This window comes from Hemicordylus capensis, chromosome 2 (assembly GCF_027244095.1).
Source record: "Hemicordylus capensis ecotype Gifberg chromosome 2, rHemCap1.1.pri, whole genome shotgun sequence".
NCBI lineage: Eukaryota > Metazoa > Chordata > Lepidosauria > Squamata > Cordylidae > Hemicordylus > Hemicordylus capensis.
Genome location: NC_069658.1, coordinates 126238892 through 126263513, shown reverse-complemented (window position 1 = coordinate 126263513; position 24622 = coordinate 126238892). Strand labels below are relative to the sequence as shown.

General features: G+C 42.0%; 1 protein-coding gene across 14 annotated transcripts in view; it reads left to right on the top strand.

Moving 5' to 3' along the window:
* The window catches only part of LOC128344657 (RNA exonuclease 1 homolog), a 62193-nt gene extending 38708 nt beyond the window's left edge, over nt 1-23485 (top strand). For 11 of the 14 annotated variants that reach the window (XM_053295274.1, XM_053295283.1, XM_053295272.1 and 8 more), the window contains 6 exons: nt 7568-7678; nt 9823-9938; nt 10874-11011; nt 13176-13314; nt 13962-14082; nt 22810-23485. In XM_053295274.1, coding sequence (XP_053151249.1) covers nt 7568-7678; nt 9823-9938; nt 10874-11011; nt 13176-13314; nt 13962-14082; nt 22810-22898 — 714 coding nt within the window. In that variant the 3' untranslated portion in view covers nt 22899-23485. The remainder of the gene's footprint in view (nt 1-7567; nt 7679-9822; nt 9939-10873; nt 11012-13175; nt 13315-13961; nt 14083-22809) is intronic. The other 3 variants (XM_053295273.1, XM_053295276.1, XM_053295278.1) reach the window with 3 other exon arrangements.
* The last annotated feature ends 1137 nt before the right edge of the window (nt 23486-24622 follow it).

Genomic DNA, 24622 nt, shown 5'->3' with positions numbered 1-24622 from the left:
GAGGGAGAGAGGCCCTCATCAGAGGAGGAGGATTTCATCAGATTCTGAGGGTGAATCTGCAGAGACTGAGCACCCACCTGATCTGTTGCCTGAGGAGAATGCCCAGTCTACACCTTCAATTTCCCTGACAGAGGAATTGAAAGCCTACAGCATACAAATATCTGCTATGGCTAAGGCACTGGGTCTTGAAATTTTAAAATGATCACAGAAGTAAAGGATCCTGTGTATGATTTCATTACAGCATCTCACTCTGCACAGCCAGTAGCGCTTCCTATGCTCCCTATAATATCCAAAGCTGCTCATTCTGCATAGGAGGTACTCCATACTTCTATCTAAAACAACTTCTAAAAGATTAGAGGGTTCTTATTGGGTTCAAGAAGAGGACTGCTCCTTCTTCGTTAAGCACCTGACTTCTAATTCATTAGTGATATAAACTATCAGGGTCTTCAACTCTGTTGCATAACCAGTGGAAACTATGCACAGGACCCATACATCTGATGTGATGTTTTGCCATGCAGATGCATAGCAACCCTGGGCCAGTCACTTCTCTTTCAGCCTAATCTACTTCACAGGGTTGTTGTGAGGAGAAACTTAAGTATGTAGTACACCACTCTGGGCTCCTTGGAGGAAGAGCAGGATATAAATGTAAAAAATAAAATAAAAATAGTGTGCCAGTCTTATTGAAGTGGAGGTTTGAATTAGTGCTAGACTGTGCGACATCTATCAATTCTAGTTGCCGCCATTCAACTCCGGTCAACAAAGAGGTACGCAGGACTGATAACATTGGAAGAACAGTTTATTCAGCAGCATGCTTATCCATCAAAATCTTTATCTGGCATCTAACTATGAAGCCTGCATGGAGAAGTATAATCTTTCTTTGTGGAGAAAGTACACCAGGAAGCATGGAATCTTACAGATGAAGAGTTCAGGAAGAGGTTTGCAGATACCTTTGCAAAGTCAACAGACATCACACGATTTCAAACACAATTTTGGAATTGGGCCTCTCAATGACAGCCTTAGTACAGTCTGAGCCTGGCTCATTATCTACTGCCTGATGCATTCAGATTACAATGTTGGATACAGTGTTCCCTCTAAGGCATGCATGCAGTTAATTTTAGATCTCGCTCAGGTTGAATTAGGAAGGCCCCGATCTGAATGCATGTGTGCACACACTGCCTTGATACTACCGCCCAGAACAAAACTCATTTCGCACACAGATGAGAAAAATTAGAGAGAACACTGGTTGGATATATAGCAATAGCATTATTAGATTTAATGGGCTTCTATTTTCACATCGGCATTCAGTTAAACCACAGGAAATACCTTCAGTTTACAGTTGGAAAATAAGCATACCAATATAATGTATTGCCCTTTGGACCTGCAACCACTCCAAGGGTTTTTACAAAAAGCATGGCTCCAATTATTGTGCATCTGAGACCAGAAGGGATTTCAATTTTTCAATTCCTGGATGATTGGTCGATGATGTCAAAATCTGCAAGTGAGTTATGTTCGCAAACCCAGTATGTGCTCCAGCTCTTGGAATCCCTGGGAGTGAAGGTAAAGAAATCCCATCTAGAGCTGTTCAGTGGATTCAGTATATGAGTTCTGCACTTGCATGCAAAGGAAAAAAGGGTATTCTTACCACAAGAAAGACAGGTCCTAATTCGAGACCTAATACAAACCATTTGGCTGGAACCTCATCAAAGAGCTCACTGTGTACAGCGACTGTTGGGGTTGATGGTGTCTTGCACTACAACTGTGCAACATGCATGCCTGAGGATAGAACCACTGCAAATGTGGTTCCTCGAAGTATTTCATCCAATAGTGGGCAGCCAACAAAAAATTGTAGAAATTCCACAACACATGCAAAACTCTTTGAGGTGATGGACATCTCAACGCAGCCTGTTGGAAGCAGTTCCATTTGAAACACCACTTCCCACAGTGACTGTAACAGATGCATCCTTGATAGGTTAGGGTGCAAATTGTGTGCCCACAGGGCTCAACGCTTATGGAATTCCAATCAAAAGGGCTCTTACATCAAAGTTTTGGAGCTCATGACAGTGCATCTAGCTTTGAAGTCATTCCATTCTCTTAGTAGCAGAAAAGACAGTACAAATAGTGAAGGACAATACAACTGCCATTGCTTATTTAAACAAACAAGGTGGAACTGTATCACAGTCACTGTGCACACTAAGTATCCAAATATGTAATTGGTGGATAAAGAGCAATGTACAGTTAATGGCAATCCACATTAAATGAGAGATGAATACAGATTCGCCAAGACTATGTAGACCAGATCTTCAAACAGAAAGGCAAATCAGTACTGATCCAGGGCAGGTCTTCAATCTTGAGGGGATGCTTTCCAGTTGAATTGGACAAAGCTTCTTTCTTAAGTTCATCCTCCTCTGCCACTAATCGAAAAGGTGCTAGTGGAGGTGTTACTGGAGGGCACATGATGCATACTTTTGGCACCATGATGGCCATGTCAGCCATGGTTTACGATCTTACTACACCTATCCATTGCCGCTATCCGGCTGCATACATATCCGGATCTGCTGTTACAAGAGGAGAGGAAAATACTACACCCCAATCTCAGAACTCTGAAGTTGACAGTGTGAAGGATAGGGTTTTAAGAAAGATACTTATAAACTCGCATAAATCCTCAACCCGCAAATCTTATAGAAGCAAATGGGAGCAATTTAAAATCTATGCTGCCTCAAGAAATTTTGCACCAAGGAAAGCTACTATTAGGGAGGTACTCCTATATCTGAGTGGGCTGAACGTGTCAAAGTACATTTAGCAGCTTTATTCTCTAAGCTGCCTGGCTGGAACGGAAATTCTGCATTTTCACTCCCAGACTGCAGACTATTTCTAAGGGGTCTGAATAATCTTTACCCACCAGTTTGGGAGCCAGTCGAGCAGTGGAGTCTATTGTTAGTACTGTCATCATTAACCACTGCCCCATTTGAGCCAATGGCTTACAGCATCACTGAAAGTGACTTTAGACTGCTTTTCTAGTTGCAATAACAAGTGCTAGAAGAATGAGTGAACTGATGGCCTTTAGGGCTGATGTGCCATACACACAATTCCTCCCAAATAAAGTGGTGATGCAAACAGACCCACACTTTTTGCCGAAAACAGTTTCGGATTTTCATTTAAACACTGTTTTACCTGTATTCTTTCAGAATCCAACTTCTGACTTGGACACTGTATTGCATGCTTTAGATGTATGTCGGTCATTACTGTACTATCTAGAAAGAACAAAGACTATACCAAAAACGAACCTTTTGTTTATTGCTTTTAAAGGCAAATGCATGAGGTGAGCTCCTTCATGTCAACATGTGTCCCATTGGTTAGTGGAATTAATTCTTCAGACCTATAAAGTTCAGGTAGTGGCTCTGCCACATACAGTGAGGGCACATTCAACAAGGGCATATGCATCCTCAGCAGCACTTATGTCAAAATGAGGATGCAGGATATTTGTCAGGCAGCGACATGGTCATCTAATCTGCCACTTGTGAAACATTATTTATTGGATGTGCGAATGGCTACTACAGCAGAGTTTGGGAGAAGTGTCTTAAAGATAGTCTTGCAGTAGCATACTGCTTCCTCCTCCTAGGGTAAGCTTACTAATCACCCATTATTATGAATACCACGCGGATCAGTTTCACAGATAAACAGTTTGCTTACCTGTAACTAGGGATGTGCAAAGTGATTTGGGTACAAATCAATCTGTACCCAAATCTAGCTGATTTGGGTGATTTGGAGACAAAACAAATAATCCCTGTAGTTCATTGGCTAGATTCAGGTACAAATCGAATCATGCCTGATTCGATTCAAATCAATTCGAGATTCGGATCCCTCATATTAATTCCCGTAGATTCCCAGCTTTCATTCTTTTCAAAAAAGCTAAGCTCTAGCCCTTGTAGAGGTAGAGTTACGGAGCAAAATGTGTGGTCACTATTTTTCAAGTGTTTCAATTCTTGGGTGTATAATAACTTTCCCTCAATGAATCCCTATGAGGATTCATTACACACCTTCATTTCTTCTATTCATTTTGACTATCTTTTTGACAGTGCCAACTGTCATGTGCCAACTACACCCCCCCTCCCACCTGCAAGGCAGTGGGTTACTGCTCAGTTTATGTTCTAGGATTTTTTTTCAAGTGTTTAGACTCTTTGGTGTCTAATAACCTTTCCTCATAACGAATCCCTATGAGGATTCATTACACACCACTCTAAACACCTCAAAAATTCCTAAAATATAGACTGAGTACACAGTGGCTTGTGTGTTGCTGAGCAGTTGGAACTTGGGATGCCACTAATTCCCCACCCCCACCTGCAAAGCAGTGGGGTCAAAATGAACAGAAGAAATGAAGGTGTGTAATGAAGGCACCACAGAGTTTAAGCACTTCAAAAATTCAAAAAAAAAAATAGTGTGTGTGTGTGTGTGTGTGTGTGTGTGTGTGTGTGTAGCTGACACATGGCAGTTGGACATTTATCTATATATTTACATATTTCCTTTTTCCACTTGTCTCTTTCTATGTTGTGAGATGCTTTGTTTATGTTTTGTTATGCTGATCTTGGGTCACAAATAAAGAAATTTGATGCATGGCAGTTGACAGTTGGCACTATCCAATGATAGTCAAAATGAACAGAAGAAACAAAGGTGTATAATGAATCCTTATAGGGATTCATGATGAGGAAAAGTTATTGGACACCAAAGAATCTAAACATTTCAGTATTCCTAAAAATTAAAATGAGTGCCCCACTGCCTTGCAGGCTGTGTGTGTGTGTGTGTGTGTGTGTGTGTGTGTGTGTGTGTGTGTGTAGGGGGTGTAGTTGGCACATGACAGTTGACACTGTTGAGTGACAGTCAAGATGAACAGAAAAAATGAAGGTGTGCAATGAATCCTTATAGGGATTCATTTGAGGAAAAGTTATTATACAACAAAGAATCCAAACACTTAGGAACATAGGAAACTGCTGTATACTGTGTCAGACCATTGGCCTATCTAGCTCAGTATTGTCTTCACAGACTGGCAGCGGCTTCTCCAAGGTTGCAGGCAGGAACTGGGCAAAGAGGCGCCTTTTAATGTGGTGATTCTCGTTATTTACCAGGGGGAGAGTAACTGGCCCTGTCCACCCCCAGCACAGTACTTCCAGTGACTGTTGCTGGTGTGTGTCTTATGTTTCTTTTTAGAATGTGAGCCCTTTGGGGACAGGGAACCATCTTATTTGTTTGTTATCTCTCTTTGTAAACCGCCCTGAGCCATTTTTGGAAGGGCGTTATAGAAATTGAATTAATAATAATAATAATAATAATTAATAATAATCTCTCAGCCCTATCTTGGAGAAGCCAGGGAAGGAACTTGAAACCTTATGCAATTCCCAGAGCAGCTTCATCCCCCGAGGGGAATATCTTGCAGTGCTCACACATCAAGTCTCCCATTCAGATGCAACCAGGGCAGACCATGCTTAGCTATGGGGACAAGTCATGCTTGCTACCACAAGACCAGCTCTCCTCTCCTTAAAACACATTCTATCTAGCTCAGTATTGTCTTCACAGACTGGCAGCGGCTTCTCCAAGGTTGCAGGCAGGAATCTCTCTCAGCCCTATCTTGGAGAAACCAGGGAGGGAACTTGGAACCTTCTGTTCTTCCCAGAGTGCCTTCATCCCCTGAGGGGAATATCTTGCAGTGCTCACACATCAAGTCTCCCATTCAGATGCATCCAGGGCAGACCCTGCTTAGCTATGGGGACAAGTCATGTTTGCTACCACAAGACCAGCTCTCCTCTCCAAAAACGAAAAATGACTGCACATTTTCTCCATAACTCCACTTCTCCAAGGGCTAGAGCTTAGCATTTTTTTTAAATGAAAGCTGGGGGTCCATGTTAGGTTTAGGTATGACAACTTCAAATCCCCATTGTTTCCTATGGCTGAAATGTTCAAAATCAGTAAAAACTAAAAATATTCATTAAAAATCAACCAAGTGTCCCACTGCTTTGAAATTTGGATGGTAGGTGGTACCCTTAGGGACCTACCCACCAGCCAAATTAGGTGCCCCTGGGACCTTGTTAAGTGGTCCAAATTGGTCCAGGTCCAAATCGAATCAAAGCAAATACATATCGAATCCGGGGTGATTTGGAGGGAGTAAATTTGAATGCAAAAGAAATCAGGGCTGATTTGTTTTGGGCACAAATTGAATCAAAAAAATCAATTTGTGCACATCCCTACCTATAACTATTGATCTGTGAACCGCAGATATTCATAAGATCCTCCCAACCTCCCTGCTATAGTATGCTATTCTGTTCTATGCTATTTGAGCGTTAAAACTTGTCTCATCCTTTCAAATGATCATCCTTTCAAGTAGTAGGACAATAATCTCTTGCAGCGGTCGTCCTGGAACCGATGGTAAAGGTGTTCTAACTACCTAATCAAATACTGTGTGATGCAGTTAGAGTGCATGAGGAGCTACAGAAGTCTACTATGCAAGGTCCTGTACAGCCACAGATCACTCAAAGATCAATATTTACAGCTAAGCAATCTGATTTTTCAGTTGTGTGGAAGCAAGGTAGGAGGAAAACCTGGGTAGCTTTTCCTCCTACCTTGCTGCACACAATCACGTCTACCCAGGTTTTCTTCCTATTATGCTTCCACACAACCAAAAACTGGGAGAACACATAGCTCCCAAACCCGGGTAGAACACAGTTTTTGATTGTGTAAATTGATCTCCATGATCAATTTACACAATGAATCTCCATGAATCTCTAGATAGCAGAGTAATGCCTCAGTGCCTTGCCTAGATCAAAAATTAGGCTGGCGGAGTTCTAGAAAGCTGTGTGCCTGAAGCGGCAAAGTGATCATCTGGTATAATATAGCACAGTGATTAAGCGATGAATTCCGAAGTCCCCAGTTCAGATCTCTCTTCAGCCATGAATTCACAAGATGGCCTTGAATAATTTCCTACCTTTCAGTCTCAGCTCCCCAACTACAATACAGGTATAATAATGACCTACTGCAGGAAGTTGTTGTAAAGGTTATAATATCTGTGAAGGGCTCTGAATCATCACTTAATCAACAACCTTTTCCAGGAGTGGGAGGTTGGAAATGGCTTGACAACACACAATTATTGGCCCACATGTCGTGTAGCTATAGGACAGCAAAAGGAGGACTGCTTGCTTTCAAAGACTTGTTCCACAACCAAGCACAGGTGAGGGGAGGGGGCGGTTTTCCTTTCTCCTCCCTCTCAAAAGTTATTTTTGCATGCAGAAAAATGTCACTGAGGGGTTGCACAGCCCTCGGCAACATATTTGTGCAAGCAAAAACGGCTTTTGGATGGAGGGGAGAGAAGTGAACATATTTGCCCATCCCCCTCTGCCCACGGTCAGCTGTAGAACGAGTCTTCGCCACAGGTACACTGCAGAGGGTTCAGCCCTTCCTTGGTTCTCATATGGCTGTGCAGCTTGTGGATCATTAATATTGATATCAGTACTGAATTTAATATGGTATATATTTGAAAATATCACCATCCGGACTAATATGCATCTTTATTTGTACTCTGTAGTTCCATGTTCACGATGGAAGGAATGAAAACAGGGATGGCTTTGTGATGACTTTCATCAAACCACCTCCACTTGATGGAAATTATGGTGTATTTGCACTAGATTGTGAAATGGTATGCTAAGAAATAGAAAAGCCAAGATATAAAATTGTTAGGGATGTGCAAAAAATTTCAGGCACAGAACGATCTGTGCCCGAAACGAGCAATTTCGGGTGATTCGGGGCCGAACCGAACCACCCCCGATGTCCCCGATATTTTTCGGGCCCGAGCCAAATCACCCGAATTTCGGGCCCTAAAAATTCGGGTGACTCGGTTCATGGTTGATTTGGGGGGATTTTCTGAAGTTTTAGTGACTTTGGGGCAGTTCGGGGGTATAGCATGGGATCTGGGCAAAAGGTGTGGGGTGGGGTGGTAGTGCCTAATGGGTGAAGGCTACCACCCCAATTTCAGGGGGATTGGGCAAAGGGCTGATTTTTTTGAGAATTTTTGAAGTTTTGGTGTCTTTGGGGCAGATTGGGGGCAGAAAGTGGATCTGCCCCAAAGGAGTGGGGTGGGCTGGTAGATAGTGCCTAATGGGTGGAGGCTACCACCTGTCCCCAATTTCAGAGTGATTGGGCAGAGGGGTGAATTTTGGTGAATTTCTGAGGTTTGTCTTCATAAGGTGAAGTGTGCTAAATTGATTACTTCCTCATATTCATAGTAATTGAGAGTGTGAAAAAGTGAAAGTGGGGTCATGAGAGTTGTTTAATTGAAAAAAATCTCAAGATTTTTTTCAGTTAAACAACTCTCATGACCCCACTTATGTTTCAAAACAAAAACAGTTGCATCAGATTAAATTGTTTCAGCATTCTTTGTAGTGTACTCTGTATTTAAAGTAGAAAACAATATTGGTTGTATTTGTTAGCAAAACAGGCGCACACCTTTACATGCAATTGTGTAGAGGGTTTCTTTGTACAAGATTCTTGGTACAATGTAATCAGTCTCATGTTTGCAAAAGTTGCTTTTTCAGTCCCTGAACTATGGTAAATTAGCATTATGGAGCAATCGGTGTTTAACAATCCAGACAGAACAAAGACCAAGAAAGAAAGAATGAAAGAATATATAATCAGGTTTATTGCCATTGCTAACAATATATATTAAGGTTTCTTATATATGCACCTACAGTGTCAGATGACTGGGTTTTGCTCCTGGATAAAAGATAGAGTTGAACATTACCGTAATATTGGCACAAGATCTATCTAGGAATACAGCTCTAGTTTATTTTGTTAGATTGTTAATAACAATGAAAGCTGATAAAGCTTAACTGTAGTTTAGGACACTTATTTACAGGGAAGAGAGAAGGTTGAAGGGAACCTTGGGGAAGAGAACTTAATGCAGACTGGCTAAGAAGGGAACTTAATGCAGACTGGCTTTTTTAAAAATGCTCCTAGCCTATTGTTCATAAATGAACATTCAAGTTACAAAGCAAGCTGGATTCATATTTCTGTGTTTAAAAAAAATTAAACTGTATGTTAGGCTAGCTCAATACAGCCTTCACAATAGTTGAAGGAAAGACTAATATGCAATTATTGTAGAAAAACATAATTATAAAGCTGTTGCAATATTGGTGTAAGAAGTTTAGAACTGCTCTGACAAGATTGGACACAGTTTTGGGGGAATCAGTCTCTTCAGAGAAAATTGATAGTTCTTATCATGCAGGATGTTTCTAATTGACAGCCGTTATTAATAAGGTTGAAGAGAGGAGAGTATTTTTCAAAAGATGCCATTACAGCTGCTGCTGCTGCTGCTGCTATTTTATTTGTATATTTACACCCTCCTTTTTCAGCCAAGATTAGGTACCAAAAGTGGCTTACAGTCAAAACTGCATCGTGTCTATTTTAATAGAAGTAGACAGCAATATGAATAGCAATCTTCTGGGAGCTGATGACATAGTCTGGGTTCCTTGTTCTTTCCTCCCAAGGGGAGGGGCAGAAGGAGTTGCAGATTGCCCTCATGACCTGACTAATGGTAAAGATGTAAAGTACATAGAAGCAGCCCCTTAATTGATCTGTAGTTTTTTGTACATTTGTATTGTGTACAACGTTTTGAACATTCTGATGCAGTTTCTTCCTGGATTTCAACTTTTAAAAGCTCTTATAAATAAAATAGCAAACCACAATTTCAAAATGTTAGTATCTGTTCCAGAGTTTAGTTTCCAATTCTTCTCTGAATTAACTTCATGATATATCTACGTATATTACTAACACATTTCTTTCTAGTGTTATACAGCACGTGGTCTGGAACTCTCCAGAGTGGCAATAGTCGACCCTTCTCTTCAAGTCATCTATGACACGTTTGTTAAGCCAGCTAATGAAATCCTAGATTATAATACTAGGTATGTGTGGTATGCAAACACTCAAACATCAAGGTGCTTGATGTTTTGAGTTTCAAGGCTGTGTTATAAGCCATGGTGCTGATCCAAAGCTCTGTGTATAACACCATACTTAAGCTCAGATGAACAGTTGAGCTTGATGCTTTGGTGTATCTGAGAAAATGCCATCAAATTTCTCTGGTAAAGTTATATTTAACAGGTTTTCATGTATACGTATTGTGAACTAGAGTGCATTTTTGCACCAAAGAAGGTGGTGAACAAATTTTGGAGCTTATTCTCTATCTTCCTGGGACAAATATTACTTTGTTGCCCACTAAAAGTCTCATTCCAGACAAAAAGATAACTAAGTACCAAGTCCACCCTAGGGCAAAATTTGTTTGAGATGCTTCAAATGAGCCTGTCAGATTCTAAGGTAGTAGGTTTAGAGCGTTAATGCAAAACTCAAAACCTAGGGACTGGATATCTGGAGAAAGAGTTGCCTTTAACTATGTTTAAACGTAATTCTTCAGGTCTGAAATATGGTATTTCTCCAGAAATCATTCTTTCTTATGGAATGTACAGTTAGAGGGAGGCTCGACTAGCATGGCTCCTAGTCATTGGTATTCATTGACTGCTAGTGTCAATGACAAGTGTGAGAATGGCTTGCAAGCAAAACCTTTATCATTAATGGTGTCCAATGACTTCCTTTTTAATAGCTGACCAATGGTTTCTCTTTTAATAGCCTAATCATTTTTCCCCCACTTTTATACCACCCCAAACTCATTTCTCTGGGCGGTTCACAATAATAAAACAGTTAAAAACACTTATAAAAACACATTAAAACAATTAAAAACTAACAATTTAAAAAACAATCACAGATTAAAAACCTATACATTATCAAGAAGCTGAAAAAGCCTGAGTAAAAAGATGGATATTAAAATATTTTTTAAAAATTGCAGAGATGGGGAGGATCATATCTCAATAAGGACCGCATTCCATAGCCCCAGGGCAGCAACCGAGAAGGCCCGTCTCTGTGTGGTCACCAGACGAACTGGCAGCAACTGGAGACGGACCTCCACGGACGACCTCAATGGACGGTGGGGCTCATAATGAAGAAGATGTTTTCTCAAATACCCAAGGCCTAAGCCATTTAGGGCTTTATAAGTTATAACTACTACTTTGTATTTTGCCCGGAAACCTATAAGCAGCCAGTGTAACTCCATTCAGCAGAGGTGTAATATGGTCTCTCTGAGATGACCCAGAGACCAACCTGGCTGCTGCATTCTGAACCAACTGAAGCTTCCGGACTGTGTACAAAGGCAGCCCCACATAGAGCACATTACAGAAGTCAAGTCTGGAGGTTACCAACAAATGTACCACTGTTTTGAGGTCATTGATCTCAAGAAATGGGCGCAGGTGGTGTATCAGCCGAAGCTGATAGAAAGCACCCCTGGCCACCGCCTCAGCCTAAGAAACCAGGGAGAGGTGTGAATCCAGAAGTACTCCCTGACTGCGAACCTGTTCCTTTTGGGGAAGTGTGACCCCAGCTAGAACAGGTAGATCAAAATCGTCTCTGGAGTTCTGACTCCACACAATAAGTACCTTCATCTTATCTGGATTCAGCTTCAGTTTATTCTCCCTCATCTAGCCTATTACTGCTTCCAGGCAGGCAATTAGGGAGGATATGCCAGCTCCTGAAGAAGCTGACATGGAGAAATAGATCTGGGTGTCATCGGCATACTGGTAACACCCAGCTCCAAATCCCCTGATGATCTCTCCCAGCGGTTTCATGTAGATGTTAAAAAGCATTGGAGAAAGTATGGAGCCTTGAGGGACACCATACTTAAGCTCAGATCTCGAAGAGCAACAATCTCCAATTGACACCATCTGGAATCTGTCTGAGAGGTAGAAGCGGAACCACTGTAAAACAATGCCTCCCACCCCCAACACCCTCAGACGTTCCAGAAGGATACTGTGGTTGATAGTATCGAAAGCCGCCAAGAGATCCAAAAGGACCAAGTGTCACACTTCCTCTGTCAATTCCCAATTGGGGATCATCCATCAGGCCGATAAAAGCAGTCTCTGCCCCATAGCCCACCTGAAAACCAGTTTGAAATGGGTCTAGATTATCAGTTTTCTCCAAGACCACCTGGAGCTGAGAGGCCACCACTCTCTCAATTACCTTGCCCAGCCATGGGAGGTTGGAAACAGGCCTATAATTGCTCAACTCTGAGGGATCTAACACAGGTTTCTTTAGAAGAGGTCTAATAATTGTCTCCTTGAGACAAGGAGGCATCCTGCCCTCCCTCAGAGAGGCATTTATTATTTCCACCAGGCCACCTATAACAGCCTCCCTGCTAGATAGAACAAGCCATGTTGGGCAAGGATCAAGAGAACAAGTGGTAGGCCTCACTGCTCCAAGCAGCTTGTCCACATCCTCAGGAGTCACAAACTGAAACTGATCCAGTCGAATCGCATAAGAGGAGTTGTCGGACATGTCCAGTTCAGACATCAAATTAATTGTGGAGTCTCCAACTAAGTCAGCCCGAATCTGAGAGATTTTATCTGCGAAAAGTTCTTTAAACACATTCTGGTTCAAGGGAGCGGGGGCAAATACTACCCCTCACAACCCTGAATAACTCCACCGGACGTGAACTCACAGAGGCAATACTGGCAGAAAAGAACAGCTTCTTTGCCACACGTATCACCTGAGCATAGATCTTTAGATGTGCTCTATGTCGTAATCTGTCGGATTCGAGTTGAGTCTTTCTCCACATTTGCTCCAGTCGTCTACCTTGCCGCTTCAGCCCCCGTGGATCTTCCGTATACCAAGGTGCTAGTTTTGAAGCGAGTCAGAGGGGACGCTTAGGAGCAATCGTGTCTACTGCCCTAGTGAGCAAGTTGTTCCAATTCTCAACCAGGGTATCAACAGGATCACTGGCAAAGCCAACACTAAATTCCTCCAAGGCTTCTTGGAATCCTACCAGATCCAATAACCTCTTTGGGTAGACCGTTCTAATAGGCCCCTTGCCCCTGTGGAGGTGGGAAGTGGTCATAAGTCCATTTTGAAGAAGACTTAGCAATTATATGAAAACTGCTGGTAGACAAATGAAAATTCTTCCATTTTATTTAGCCTAAGATTAAATTAATCTGAAGTAGGACAAGGGAACTTGATATTTTTTAAAGTTTTCTTACTTCTCCTTCCACCCCTATCTTCCAAATTGTGCTGTTTTCCTTATTTGGCTCTGTAATCTGTTTTAGGTTTTCTGGAGTGACAGCAGAGGACATGAAGAATGTTGTGACATCCATTCGAGATGTGCAGGCAGTACTACTAAATTTGTTCAGTGCAGATACAATTTTAATTGGACACAGTTTAGAGAATGACTTATTTGCTCTTAAGGTAAATTGACAGAACAGTTAGAACTTGAAAGCAAAAACAGCTAATGTTCTCATATGTCACATTTTAATCATTTAAATTACGCTTTTAAAAGCATCTGCTATGTATATTGTGTGTGTATTTATATGGAATTGGTCAAACTTGATATAACGTTTCATATTGATGAAATATTATTTTGTCTAAGTATATAGTAATGAGGTAATGGTCACTGTTTAGCAAAAGTGATTTTTAAAAATCACATGCCGTTCCTATTTCTGTATTCCTGATTTGCAAACTGTGTAAATGTAACCAGAAATGTAGGCAACTGCCTGTAAGGAAAAAGGAGGTATAGTGTGGCTGCCATTTTTCCTTCTTTTGCATGGACTGTGCTTTGTTTACATAACCTGTAATGTTTATTTGCATTGAACCAGTGCAGGCAAATCCAGGAAAAGAAACTGATACAGAAACATCCTAATTAAGACCACAGAAGTGATCAAGAGATTAAAAAGACAAGACGATGCCAGGAATTAGGATTGTAAAAGCAGCTTTATTTTTTAAAAAATTAAAAAGTTACAGCATTTTACAATAAGACTACAGCAGGAATGAATATTTTTCTTATTAAAATCTAGCTCAAAGTGTCATTAAATCATCCAACTTTGTTTTCTTTACAGCTATTTCACAATAAAATTGTGGATACATCAGTAGTTTTTCCTCATCGACTAGGTGCACCTCATAAAAGAGCACTTAGAAATCTAATGGCTGATTATCTCAGAAGAATTATTCAGGATGATGGTAAGACCATTTTGCAAAAATAAACAATGTGTTTGTTTCGTGAAGAACCAAAATGTAGCAAATGTTTGTGTTGCCATTCTCAAACTTACCAAGTAAACTCAGCTGTTCCAAAGTATGGACTAGATTGTGTATGCATGTCCACCATTTTGATCACTGGCAGCTAAATGTATGAATTGACTGCACTGAGGGGGGAAATGCATTTGACATTGAATGATATTATTATCATATTAATATTTCTATTGATTGATTGATTAAGTGCTGTCAGGTGGGTGTCGACTCCTAGCAACCATGTAGATAGATTCGCTCCAGGATGATCTGTCTTCAGCTTGGCCTTTTAGGTCTCTTGGTGGTGCATTCATTGCTGTCATAATCTAGTCCATCCACGTTGCTGCTGGTCATCTTCTTCTCTTTCCTTCAACTTTTCCCAGCATTATGGACTTCTCAAGGGAGCTGAGTTTTCGCATAATGTGTCTGAAGTATAATAGTTTGAGTCTGGTCATTTGTGCCTCAAGTGAAAATTCTGGATTGATTTGTTCTATGATCTATTTGTTTGTCTTCCTGGCTGACCATGGTATCCTCAAAAGTTTTCTCCAGCACCAAAGTTCAAAAGTGTAAATACTTTTCCTATCCTGCTTTTTCAAGTCCAGCTTTCTCATCCATAGAGTGTCATGGGGAAAACCATTGTCCCACGATTCTAATCTTTGTAAGTATAGACACATCACAGCATCTAAATATCCTTTCCAAGACCTTGCAGCCCTTCCAAGTGCTGTTCTGCAGCACAGTTCTTGACTGCTCGATCCTTTGCTATTTAATGGTCAATCCTAAAAGGCAGAAGCTGTCCACCACTTCAGTGTTTTCATTATCAATTCTGAGGCTGGTTGCTGTACCTGTTGTCATTAGTTTAGTCTTATTTACATTTATTTGTAGTCCCATTTTTTTCACTGTGCTCCTTGACTTTCATTACTAGAGCTTGCAGATCATCTGCATTCTCAGCTATCAGAGTGGTGTTGTCAGCATAGCGCAGGTTATTGATGTTTCTTCCTCCAACTTTAAAACCACGCTCATTTTCATCCAATTCAGCTTCCCTCATTATATATTCAGCATATAAGTTGAATAAACAAGGAGAAAGTATACAGCCTTGTCTTACTTTTTTGCCGATCTGGAGCCAGACACCATGCTTCCGTCTGGACTGTGGCTTCTTGTCCTTTGTATAGGTTTCTCATGAGAACAATGAGATGTTCTGGGACACCCATTTTCTGAAGGATATTCCACAACTTGACATGGTCGATGCATTCGAAGGCTTTTCTGTAGTCAATGAAGCACATATTGACTGCTTTTTGGTATTTTTTTGGCTTTCTCAATTATGCAGCATGCATCAGCAATGATGTATCTTGTTCCTCAGCCTTTACTGAAACCAGCTTGAACGTTCGGCATCTCCCTTTCTACGTAGGGCTCTAATCTGCATAGTAAGATCCTGAGCATTATTTTGCTGGCATGTGAAATTAAGGATATTGTGTGATGGTTTGCACAATCGTTAAGTCTCCTTTCTTGGTATTAGTATGTAGGCTGACCTCTTCCAGTCTGTTGGCCACTGTGTCGTTCTCCAAATTTGCTGGCATAGTTTGGTTAGAGCCTTGACTGATTCTTCTTCTGTTACCTGCCATATTTCTGTAGCTATTCCATCAATTCCTGTAGTAGTAGTAGTTCTTTTATTGCAACCGTAGGCCAAACAGAAACAAAAGTGACAATAACACAACCATTCAGAATTATAGTAAACAGAGTAAATATAACAATACATATAAAAATAAAAACAAAACTACCATAAAATCAAACCTATAAAAGACCGAGGCAGGATGTCTGTCTCATTGCCCCATAAATAAATTTGGCTACCACTTTGGTGACTTAATCATTAGTATCAGCCAAGCAGTCAATTCCTGTAGCCTTCCGACTTGGTAATGACCGGAGTGCTGATCTAACTTCATCTTGCCATACTAGAGGTTCTTGCAAGTAGGGAATAATCCTCACTTGATGTATCAAGTTACAAGTGCATATGTGTTAAACCAGTCCCACGTGTGTATATGTGTGTGTGCGCACATGCATGCGCACACACACACACACACACCCAATTTGCATATTTGTATAGTATTAGAAGAGATTCTTAAGGTGTCATATGTCCCTTAATTCATGAAACAAATATTTTGAGTTTTCTTAAATGGCATCAAGACAAATCAAGCAAATAGTGCTCAGTATTAACTTTAGCCAAAAGAATGCAAAATCAGAAGGAAAGTGGATAGATTTTAAAGATGATTAAAGATTTGAACAGCAGGAAATGAAGAAGCCTGCAGATCTGTGGAATTTCCACTGACTCTCTGCTATGGGACACAAATGCAAAAAGGTATGCAAGTGACCATTCATGGGATGTTGCAATGTCAGTTACTCAGTAATGCTGCTCTGAAATCCCAGTAGGCATTTTGGCAAATGACTTTTCCAGCAAATGTGCTCCAGTTTTACATGGGGAAAGAGGCACTCTTTGTGAATCGTTGCACTTGTAGTCTGTGTAAATAACTGAAAGCATAGGCTTGCTAAAATTTGGCTGCTATAGGCGGAGAAGTTTACACTTAATTGCTGCTCAGTAGAATCATTTGGGGACACAGCACTTTCCAGTGTTCTTGGCGTACTATATCAAGCATCCAGATTGCAAACTGTGGGGCTGTTCTCACAATCCAAAGGGTGGGCGGGGAAGAAGCCTTGCAAAGCATACCTCCCCACAGACAATCATCTTTTGGTGCTGGGTGAACGGATTGTGCACTCAGCCGCTGCCCCTGATGGCCCGGGGGCCGGGATGCATTGTCCCAGACCTCGGATATCCCACAATGCACTGCGTGAGTGCATGGTGCATTGTGGGGATTCCCTCAGTGACAGGCGAGCGCCATGGGCATAACTATGTTTAGACAAGGGAAGACAGTCATCTGGGGGTCCACTGCCTCGAAGGCCCCACAGAGACATGTCACATGACTCCCCATTGCCCACCCACCCAGCCCCAAGACCCCTCAGCCAGCCCTTCTGGCTGGCAATCTAAGCAGCCAGTCTGCAAGCTGCTAGCGAGCTCCTTCTCTCGCCGCCTCTCAGCTGATTGGTGGGTGGGCGGGGCTTCCAGAGAGGCCTCCATGCAGGCCTCCCTGAAGCCTGAACTCAGGTGCCCCGGCAGGCAGCAAGGAAGGAAGGAGGCAGGCAGAGTGACCATCGCTGGCTGCCCTTTATCCACCACAGTTCTCTGCAGACCCTCTGCCCAGCACAAACCAGACTTTGCCTGCTTAGTAATGGAGGTATGATTTGATTTCCTTTTTGTGATGTGTTCCCCCCCCACCCCCACCCGCCATATATAAGGATCTGCTTGCCATAGGGCTTTGATATGGGAGCGGGGAGAGACCGATAAGTCTCTGAATACTTGAAACAGATTGGAAAATTTGCTGGCTTTAAAAAAAACTTTCTAAAAAGCCCTATAAGTGGCTTGTTTCATGGCAGAAAACTACAAAAACTTCTGGAACAAACAATATTTCATTCATTCATTCATTCATTCATAAATGCACTTATGTTCAAGTTGTTTTGCAATCCAGAAGGTCTAAGTGAGAACTGTGAAGCATGTGTTGTGCTTTTATGTGTTGTGCTTCCGCCCCGGGTATGGAACTGAGACTGCCTTGGTTGCTCTAGTGGATGACCTACGCCGGGAACTGGACAGGGGGAGTGCGTCCCTGTTGGTTCTGCTGGACCTCTCGGTGGCGTTCAATACCATCGACCATGGTATCCTTCTGGGCCGCCTCTCAAGTATGGGAATCGGAGGCACTGCATTGCAGTGGTTCCGGTCCTTTCTTGGGGGGAGGGTCCAGAAGGTGGTGCTGGGGGACTACTGCTCGGCCCCGTGACCCAACGCCGTGGCCTGTGGGGTCCCGCAGGGTTCGGTCTTGTCCCCCATGCTGTTTAACATCTACATGAAGACGCTGGGAGAGGTCATCTGGGGATTTGGACTGAGTTGTCAGCAATATGCGGATGACACTCAGCTCTATCTCTCCTTGTCATCTGATCCTAGGGAGGCGGTGGATGTCCTTAATCGGGGGCTGGAGGCCGTGATGGGTTGGATGTGGGCTAACAAACTGAAATTGAATCCGGATAAGACGGAGGTATTGTTGGTCAGTAGGAGAGCCAATCAGGATGAGGAGATTTTACCGGTTCTGGATGGGGTTGCACTCCCCTTGAAGGAGCAAGTACGCAGCTTGGGGGTACTACTGGACCCGGCTCTGCTTTTGGAGGCTCAGGTGGAGGCGGTGGCCAGGGGTGCCTTTGCATGTCTTCGGCTGGTGCGCCAGCTGCGTCCCTTTCTCGAGAAGGCAGATCTGGCCACGGTTACCCACGCCTTAGTCACGTCACAGCTGGATTACTGTAACACGCTCTACGTGGGGCTGCCCTTGAAGAATATCCGGAAACTGCAGCTAGTGCAAAATGCGGCAGCGAGGGTTTTATCCGGAGCTGCCCGTTGGGAACATATCAAACCCATTTTGAAAGAGCTGCACTGGGTGCCGGTTTGTTTCCGGGTCCAATTCAAGGTGCTGGTTTTGACCTTTAAAGCACTAAACAGTTTGGGCCCGGGGTATTTGAGGGACCGCCTGCTCCCAAGGGTTGCTGCCCGCTTGACAAGGACATCTGAGGGGGCCCTGCTTCGGGTGCCGACAGTGAGGGAGGCCTGGCTGTCGTGCACTCGGGACAGGGCCTTCTCTGTAGCTGCTCCTAGACTCTGGAATGCTCTCCCAGTGGCCATTCATTCCTCGGACTCCATCACAGCTTTTAGAAAGCTTTTAAAGACTTGGCTTTTTACCCAGGCTTTTACATAATCATTTTTTACTGCTGCTTTTGTGTGTTTTTATCTGTTGTCTTGTTTTTATGCTTGTTTTTAGCTTGATGTTTTTACTGCTTTTTATTGTATGTTTTAATTTTTGTAAACCGCCTTGGGGTTTTCTTTTAACGAAAGGCGGTATAGAAATGTAAAAATAAATAAAATAAATATAAAATTTTATTTTTCTTTAGAAATGCCAAGCTGGTTGGGCATGTCCAAAAACCTCACTCACACTGTTTACACTGTATGCTATTAGTCAGTATGATTCTGTAATGATATGAAATGTTAAGGAGGCCCTGCACATGCTGATTCACCCCCCAGCCCTGCACCTCACTAGGGATGACCCTGTTTCTAAGCACCTGCAGAGAGTGGTTTTTATCTCAGTAGAGTGAGAGACCACAACCAGCCCTACTTCCACATTGGGGAGCAGGGAGAATGACTCTTAGGACAGAGGGTGTAACTTCAGGAGCTCCTTGAGCCCTGGCATGTTTCATCTATCTTAAAATTTTACCAAGAAGAGGCAGATTCCTCATTCTCCCCTCCCCCTCTTTTTCTCCTGAGGAGTGGTGCTAATTCTTGCTCTTTTCTCTATTTCTCCCCACCTATCTTCCTTGCTTCAGTGGGACTTACTGGTTTCCTATAGGGAGCAAAATATGCTGGGAGCACAAATTGGTTTGCTTTACATCCCTTAGCATGTGCAATCAATCCTATATGCACTTACCAGGAAAGGATCTCAGACAGTTGAATGCAATGGAGTTTATTTTTAAGTAGACATGCTTTCCTTGCTAGTAAGTCCTTTAGGTTTCAATGAAATGTACTTCCAGCTAAATGTGGTTAGATTTGCTGCCTGAGGCTGCAATTCTCCACACACTTACCTGGGACTTTTACACACAGCAGGCTTTTCTGCAAGTTTACTGGGAGGCTTTACTGCAAAATTGAAGTTGTCCCAAAGAACCAGCGCAAAATAATGGATTTATTTTTTTTTAAACTCTGGATATAAATCAGGCTACACTCTAACGAGCAGTGAAAAACCTGAATTTCATGTGAACTGCTCCCCAGTAACTTGCAGGGACTTCAGGGTAAATCTGGCCAACATGTGAATGCTACACCTCCATTCCAGAGGAGATGTGTGTTAAAGGGCGTTAAAAGCCCCATGTGAAAAACCTCCTGGAATCAAACTTTACTGAATTTGTTCAGAATTCTGAGAAAACATAAATAGGCTCACCCGGCATGGTTGACAGTCTCCTTTGCTAATCTGCAGCGAGGGGGCCATTTTAATAATTAGCGTTGCTAGTGTGTTTTAGGCATTAAAAGTAGCACAAATATGTAGTATTCAATGTATATCACTATATATTGTGAAGTGTGCATGTGTGTAATAGTTTTAACTTTTTAATTTTAATGTTGAAATGTTTTAATTTTTATTGGCTGTTCTTATTGTTTTGTAAACCGTCCAGAGAACTTCTGTTTTGGGTGGTATAGAAATGTATTTAATTAATTAATAAACAAAAATATTCAGTGAAATGTATTTCCAGGCAGCATACTTACTTTGAAATATCAGACTTAAATCCTTGTGGGCTTGGGGTGTGCAGAGGCCTTGGACTTTGAGGAGGAGCCCATTTTAAAATCTCGTCTCTGGGCCCACTCCAACCTTGTCTCACCCCTGGCAAGCGCCTGTCAGTGCTTCAGCACCAGCTGCAAGCAGTCGACACTAGTATACAATCAGGGAAATAAGCGCTTGCTCCCTTAGCCTTAAGAGGCAGGTTTAAGCCACCTAATGGTGCAGTGGGGAAATAACTTGCCTAGGGAGCAAGAGGTTTCTGGTTTGAATCCCGGCTGGTATGTTTCCCAGGTGATGGGAAACACCTATATTGGGCAACGGCGATATAGGAAGATGCTGAAAGGCATCATCTCAGACTGTGCAGGAGAGGGCAATGGTAAACCCCTCCTGTATTCTACTAAAAACCACAAGGCTCTGTGGTCATCAGGAGTCAACGCTGACTCGACGGCACAACTTTACCTTTAACAGGTTTAGGCGGTGCTGGCCCTCTGGGATTGGGCCTGATCCTGGCAGTTCTCTCACACAGCCTAACCGAGGCTGGGCATTCCTATCCCGGATTAGGCTGCACGTGGGAACAGCCTCTGTCTGTTCTTAGAGTTGGTCCACAAAAGTGAATGGCCACCATGTTGATCATACTCATCCGTTTTCAGATACACAGAACACACAGAGATGCATATTTCACAAATGGCATAGTATGAATAGATTCTTGCACCATGGTTTCTGTGATTGAGGCAGGACTGTTCCTGATGTTAAACTTGTTTATATTTATCTTTGTTCTGCTGTGGTTTGTTTGAGCAACATGACCAGCATTACTGCTCTTGCTCCTATTATGCCAGTGTACCAGTAGAATTGTTAGTACGTTTTCGTTCATCAGAATGTTCCTTCCTCTGTCTCATCTTCAGGCAGCTGTTCATACGGTGTATAGGGGTGAGTTCAGGTAGTACCCGAGCTTTGTGGAGCCAAGACTTTAGCAACTATTTTCTTTCATAAAAAGAGCCATTAACTAAGACGATCTTGAGTTAGAGCCTTCTCTGAGGATAAAAAGTACAACACATTGCAACCCAGGAACCTGATGGAAATGTTTCCTCCTAGGATCAGCTGAAGTTTGATTAGGTGGTGCTTTTGCAAAGCTTATCAGTGGAAGAGCTTTGATGAGAGAACAGGAAACAAAGTACCAAATACGTAACAGAGCTTCCCTTCCTGTTGAGGGCAAAAAGTGTTATAATTCAAATGTCTCTTGTGATCAGAGACTGTATAGCACAATTGTCTTATTTCAGATGATGAGTATTGGATGATAAATCAGACTAGATGTTTGCTGCTTTACTTTTCTCCTCTTCAAGAAAATTTTGGCTGGGCTTGCAAACATCTCCAGAATCATTCTGTCTAAACGGGTGGGCTGAGTTGGCCTTCCAGCTGCTGTTGAACTACATCTCCCATCAGTTGTGGCTAGGTATGATGGGAGTTGTAGTTAAAAAAACAGCTGGAGGGCCTAGTTTGCCCACCTCTGGTCAACGATCCCACTAGAAACAATGCAGCAGTGCATACATGCATTTATTAAGTCAGTACCTTCCTCTGCTGTCTCTCCTCACACATTGCTGTCTGCAATATGCTCTGTTCCGACCTCCGTTTTCTCTCTGTCTTCATTCAGTGAGACTGTAGAGAGCTGGAGGGTTAGTATGAACTTGCTATACTATGAAGCACCCCTACTACCTTATCCAATCTTTGACTGAGTTTTGCTGCACTAGAACTCAAAAGGGAGAAATGCCTGTGCATAGCCTTTACAGAGCATGTTTACCTTCCGTCTTCCATGTATATAAAACTGCATACAAAATTCAAATGTAATGATCTTAAAGTGTAGAATATCTCTAATTTCTTTCGACTTGTAAACTTTTATTTTCCTTATGTGTTAAATAGGTAACACTTTTCATGTACCATGATTAGAATTTCAAAGTATTGCAGGGAGTAAATAAAATAGCTTCAGTGGCTGCCAGTTGGCCACCCTTGATTTCACTGCACACATATCCTACATCTAAGGTAGATTTAGATCATATTGTAGTGTGACTAAACAATCTAGATGTTCTTTAGCATTTGTCCCTTTCCTGGTACTCTTATTTTAATTGAACACATGCAAAAATGTTAAGCTACTACTCTTCTGTAGGACTATTCAGGAAACATAGCAAGTGGCTGGGTTTATTACTGTCACAACAATTACTACTTAATATTCATGCAGTGCAAATATTGTCCAACCTTAAGTAATGTGTATGAATGTGTTTCTTCCTAGTTAGTGGTCATGATTGTACTGAAGATGCAAGTGCTTGTATGGAGCTAATGCTTTGGAAAGTAAAAGAGGACACTAAAGGCAGAAGATAATACTCTTCTCAACAGTAGCCTTTCTTCATGATTGCCTAGAGACAACTGCTAGCATCGAAATGTATCAAAAACAATGTTCTATTTGTCAGAGGATTCTTAGTCTATATACTAACTGGTTGAGCAGGAAGTTTTCGGTTATAGCTGGGTATGCAGAAGTATGGTATTTTTGTTCAGTATAATGTTAGAGAGATTATGGGATCTCTGTGCTATTCAAAACTGTAAATTTAAACAGTGAACATCTTGTAATGTTGAAAACTTGGAAGCAGTACTGTACTACTTGTATGAAACTTGTATATATGTCCTGAACAAAAGTACTTTCTCTTGCTTTTCAACTGTCATTTTCTGTAAAAGTAAAAGCTTATAAAATGAGGTCCAGCTTTCTTATGAATAAAACAAGTGGTAAAAATTATGCAGCCCTTTCATTTGGATAGTAGATCTTTCCAAAAAGTTGTAAAGTTTAAAAAAAAAATTTTAAAGGGCTATATATATTACAGTTTAATAGCTTTGATCTGTGTGCATTAAGATTGTAGAACAAAGTGTTTTTGTAAACTGAGTTGCAAATGAAGATTAAAGGCAGCAATGAAAAACTTGTAATTCTTTCTGTGATTACAAAAAATGGGTAAAAAAAAATTTCATTACTCTAGAGAATATAAATGACCATTTCTTTCTCTATAAAATTCCCTGTCACGTGTATGACAGTGATGCAGCCCTAGTTGTATTAAACTTGTGGCTGTAGAGGTGACTGTCAATCAATCTTTATTTTGGTCTTAGGCCAACATAAGAACAATATAAAAAAGAAAGGAAAAAGACATAAGATACAGGCAAGGGGTAGAAAATACAATATAAAATGTAAAACTACTGTTATGGAGCTATATAACTGATGCCAGTGCGGGGAGAGGGAACCTCAGTGGATTCCCCACCCCCACCCCGCCGCCTTGATGACCTTCCCCAAAGGGGATAAGGTTTAAAAAAAAAAAGTTTTTTTTTAAAGGTCTGCGAGGGACTGCTGGACTGAACTGGTCTGTTCAGGTTTGAGTCTGCATTCGAACCGAACTGGGCCAGCCAGTTCCACGCACATCCCTAGTGCAGGGAGGGCTGCTCCATCAGGAAGTTGCACAAACATGACTGCATGGCAGGATGCCTAACTGGAAATAATGAGCATCCTGCTGCACAACTGTATTTGCTCAACTTTCTGACAGAGCAGAACTGTTGATGGTGTTTACTTAGCTGTAGCAGTGCAGACATTGCTCCAGTCTCCAATGTTGCATTGTGTAGTATTCAGAGCAAGGGAGTGCCAGTGAAACAAGAGAGGGAGGTTTCATGCAACAAGGATTTCTTTCTGCCAATATCATGATATCATCCTAGGACTGCGTGGGGAATTCCCTACACTACGTTAACTATGTACTGTAGCCTACCTTAGCTCCCTTAGCAGGGGAATTCTGAAAGCACCAGCATTGTCAGAAAGCACATTCCCATCCTTAACTGACTGAAAAAAGTAGAGAAGGTGGGTTGCCTGCACCCAGTTCACATTGCCTCATGGAGACAAAATGCTTCACATCCTGTAGTCTAGGGCCTAGATAGGCTGAGTCAACCTGTCTCAACAGCAGATTTTAAAGTATCATTAATGGGCAGAGAACACCATTATTTAATTTAGATGTTACCATCATGAGAGGCACCAACTAGATTTTCTACCTCAATGTTTTAGGTTCTCTCTGGCTTGTGTT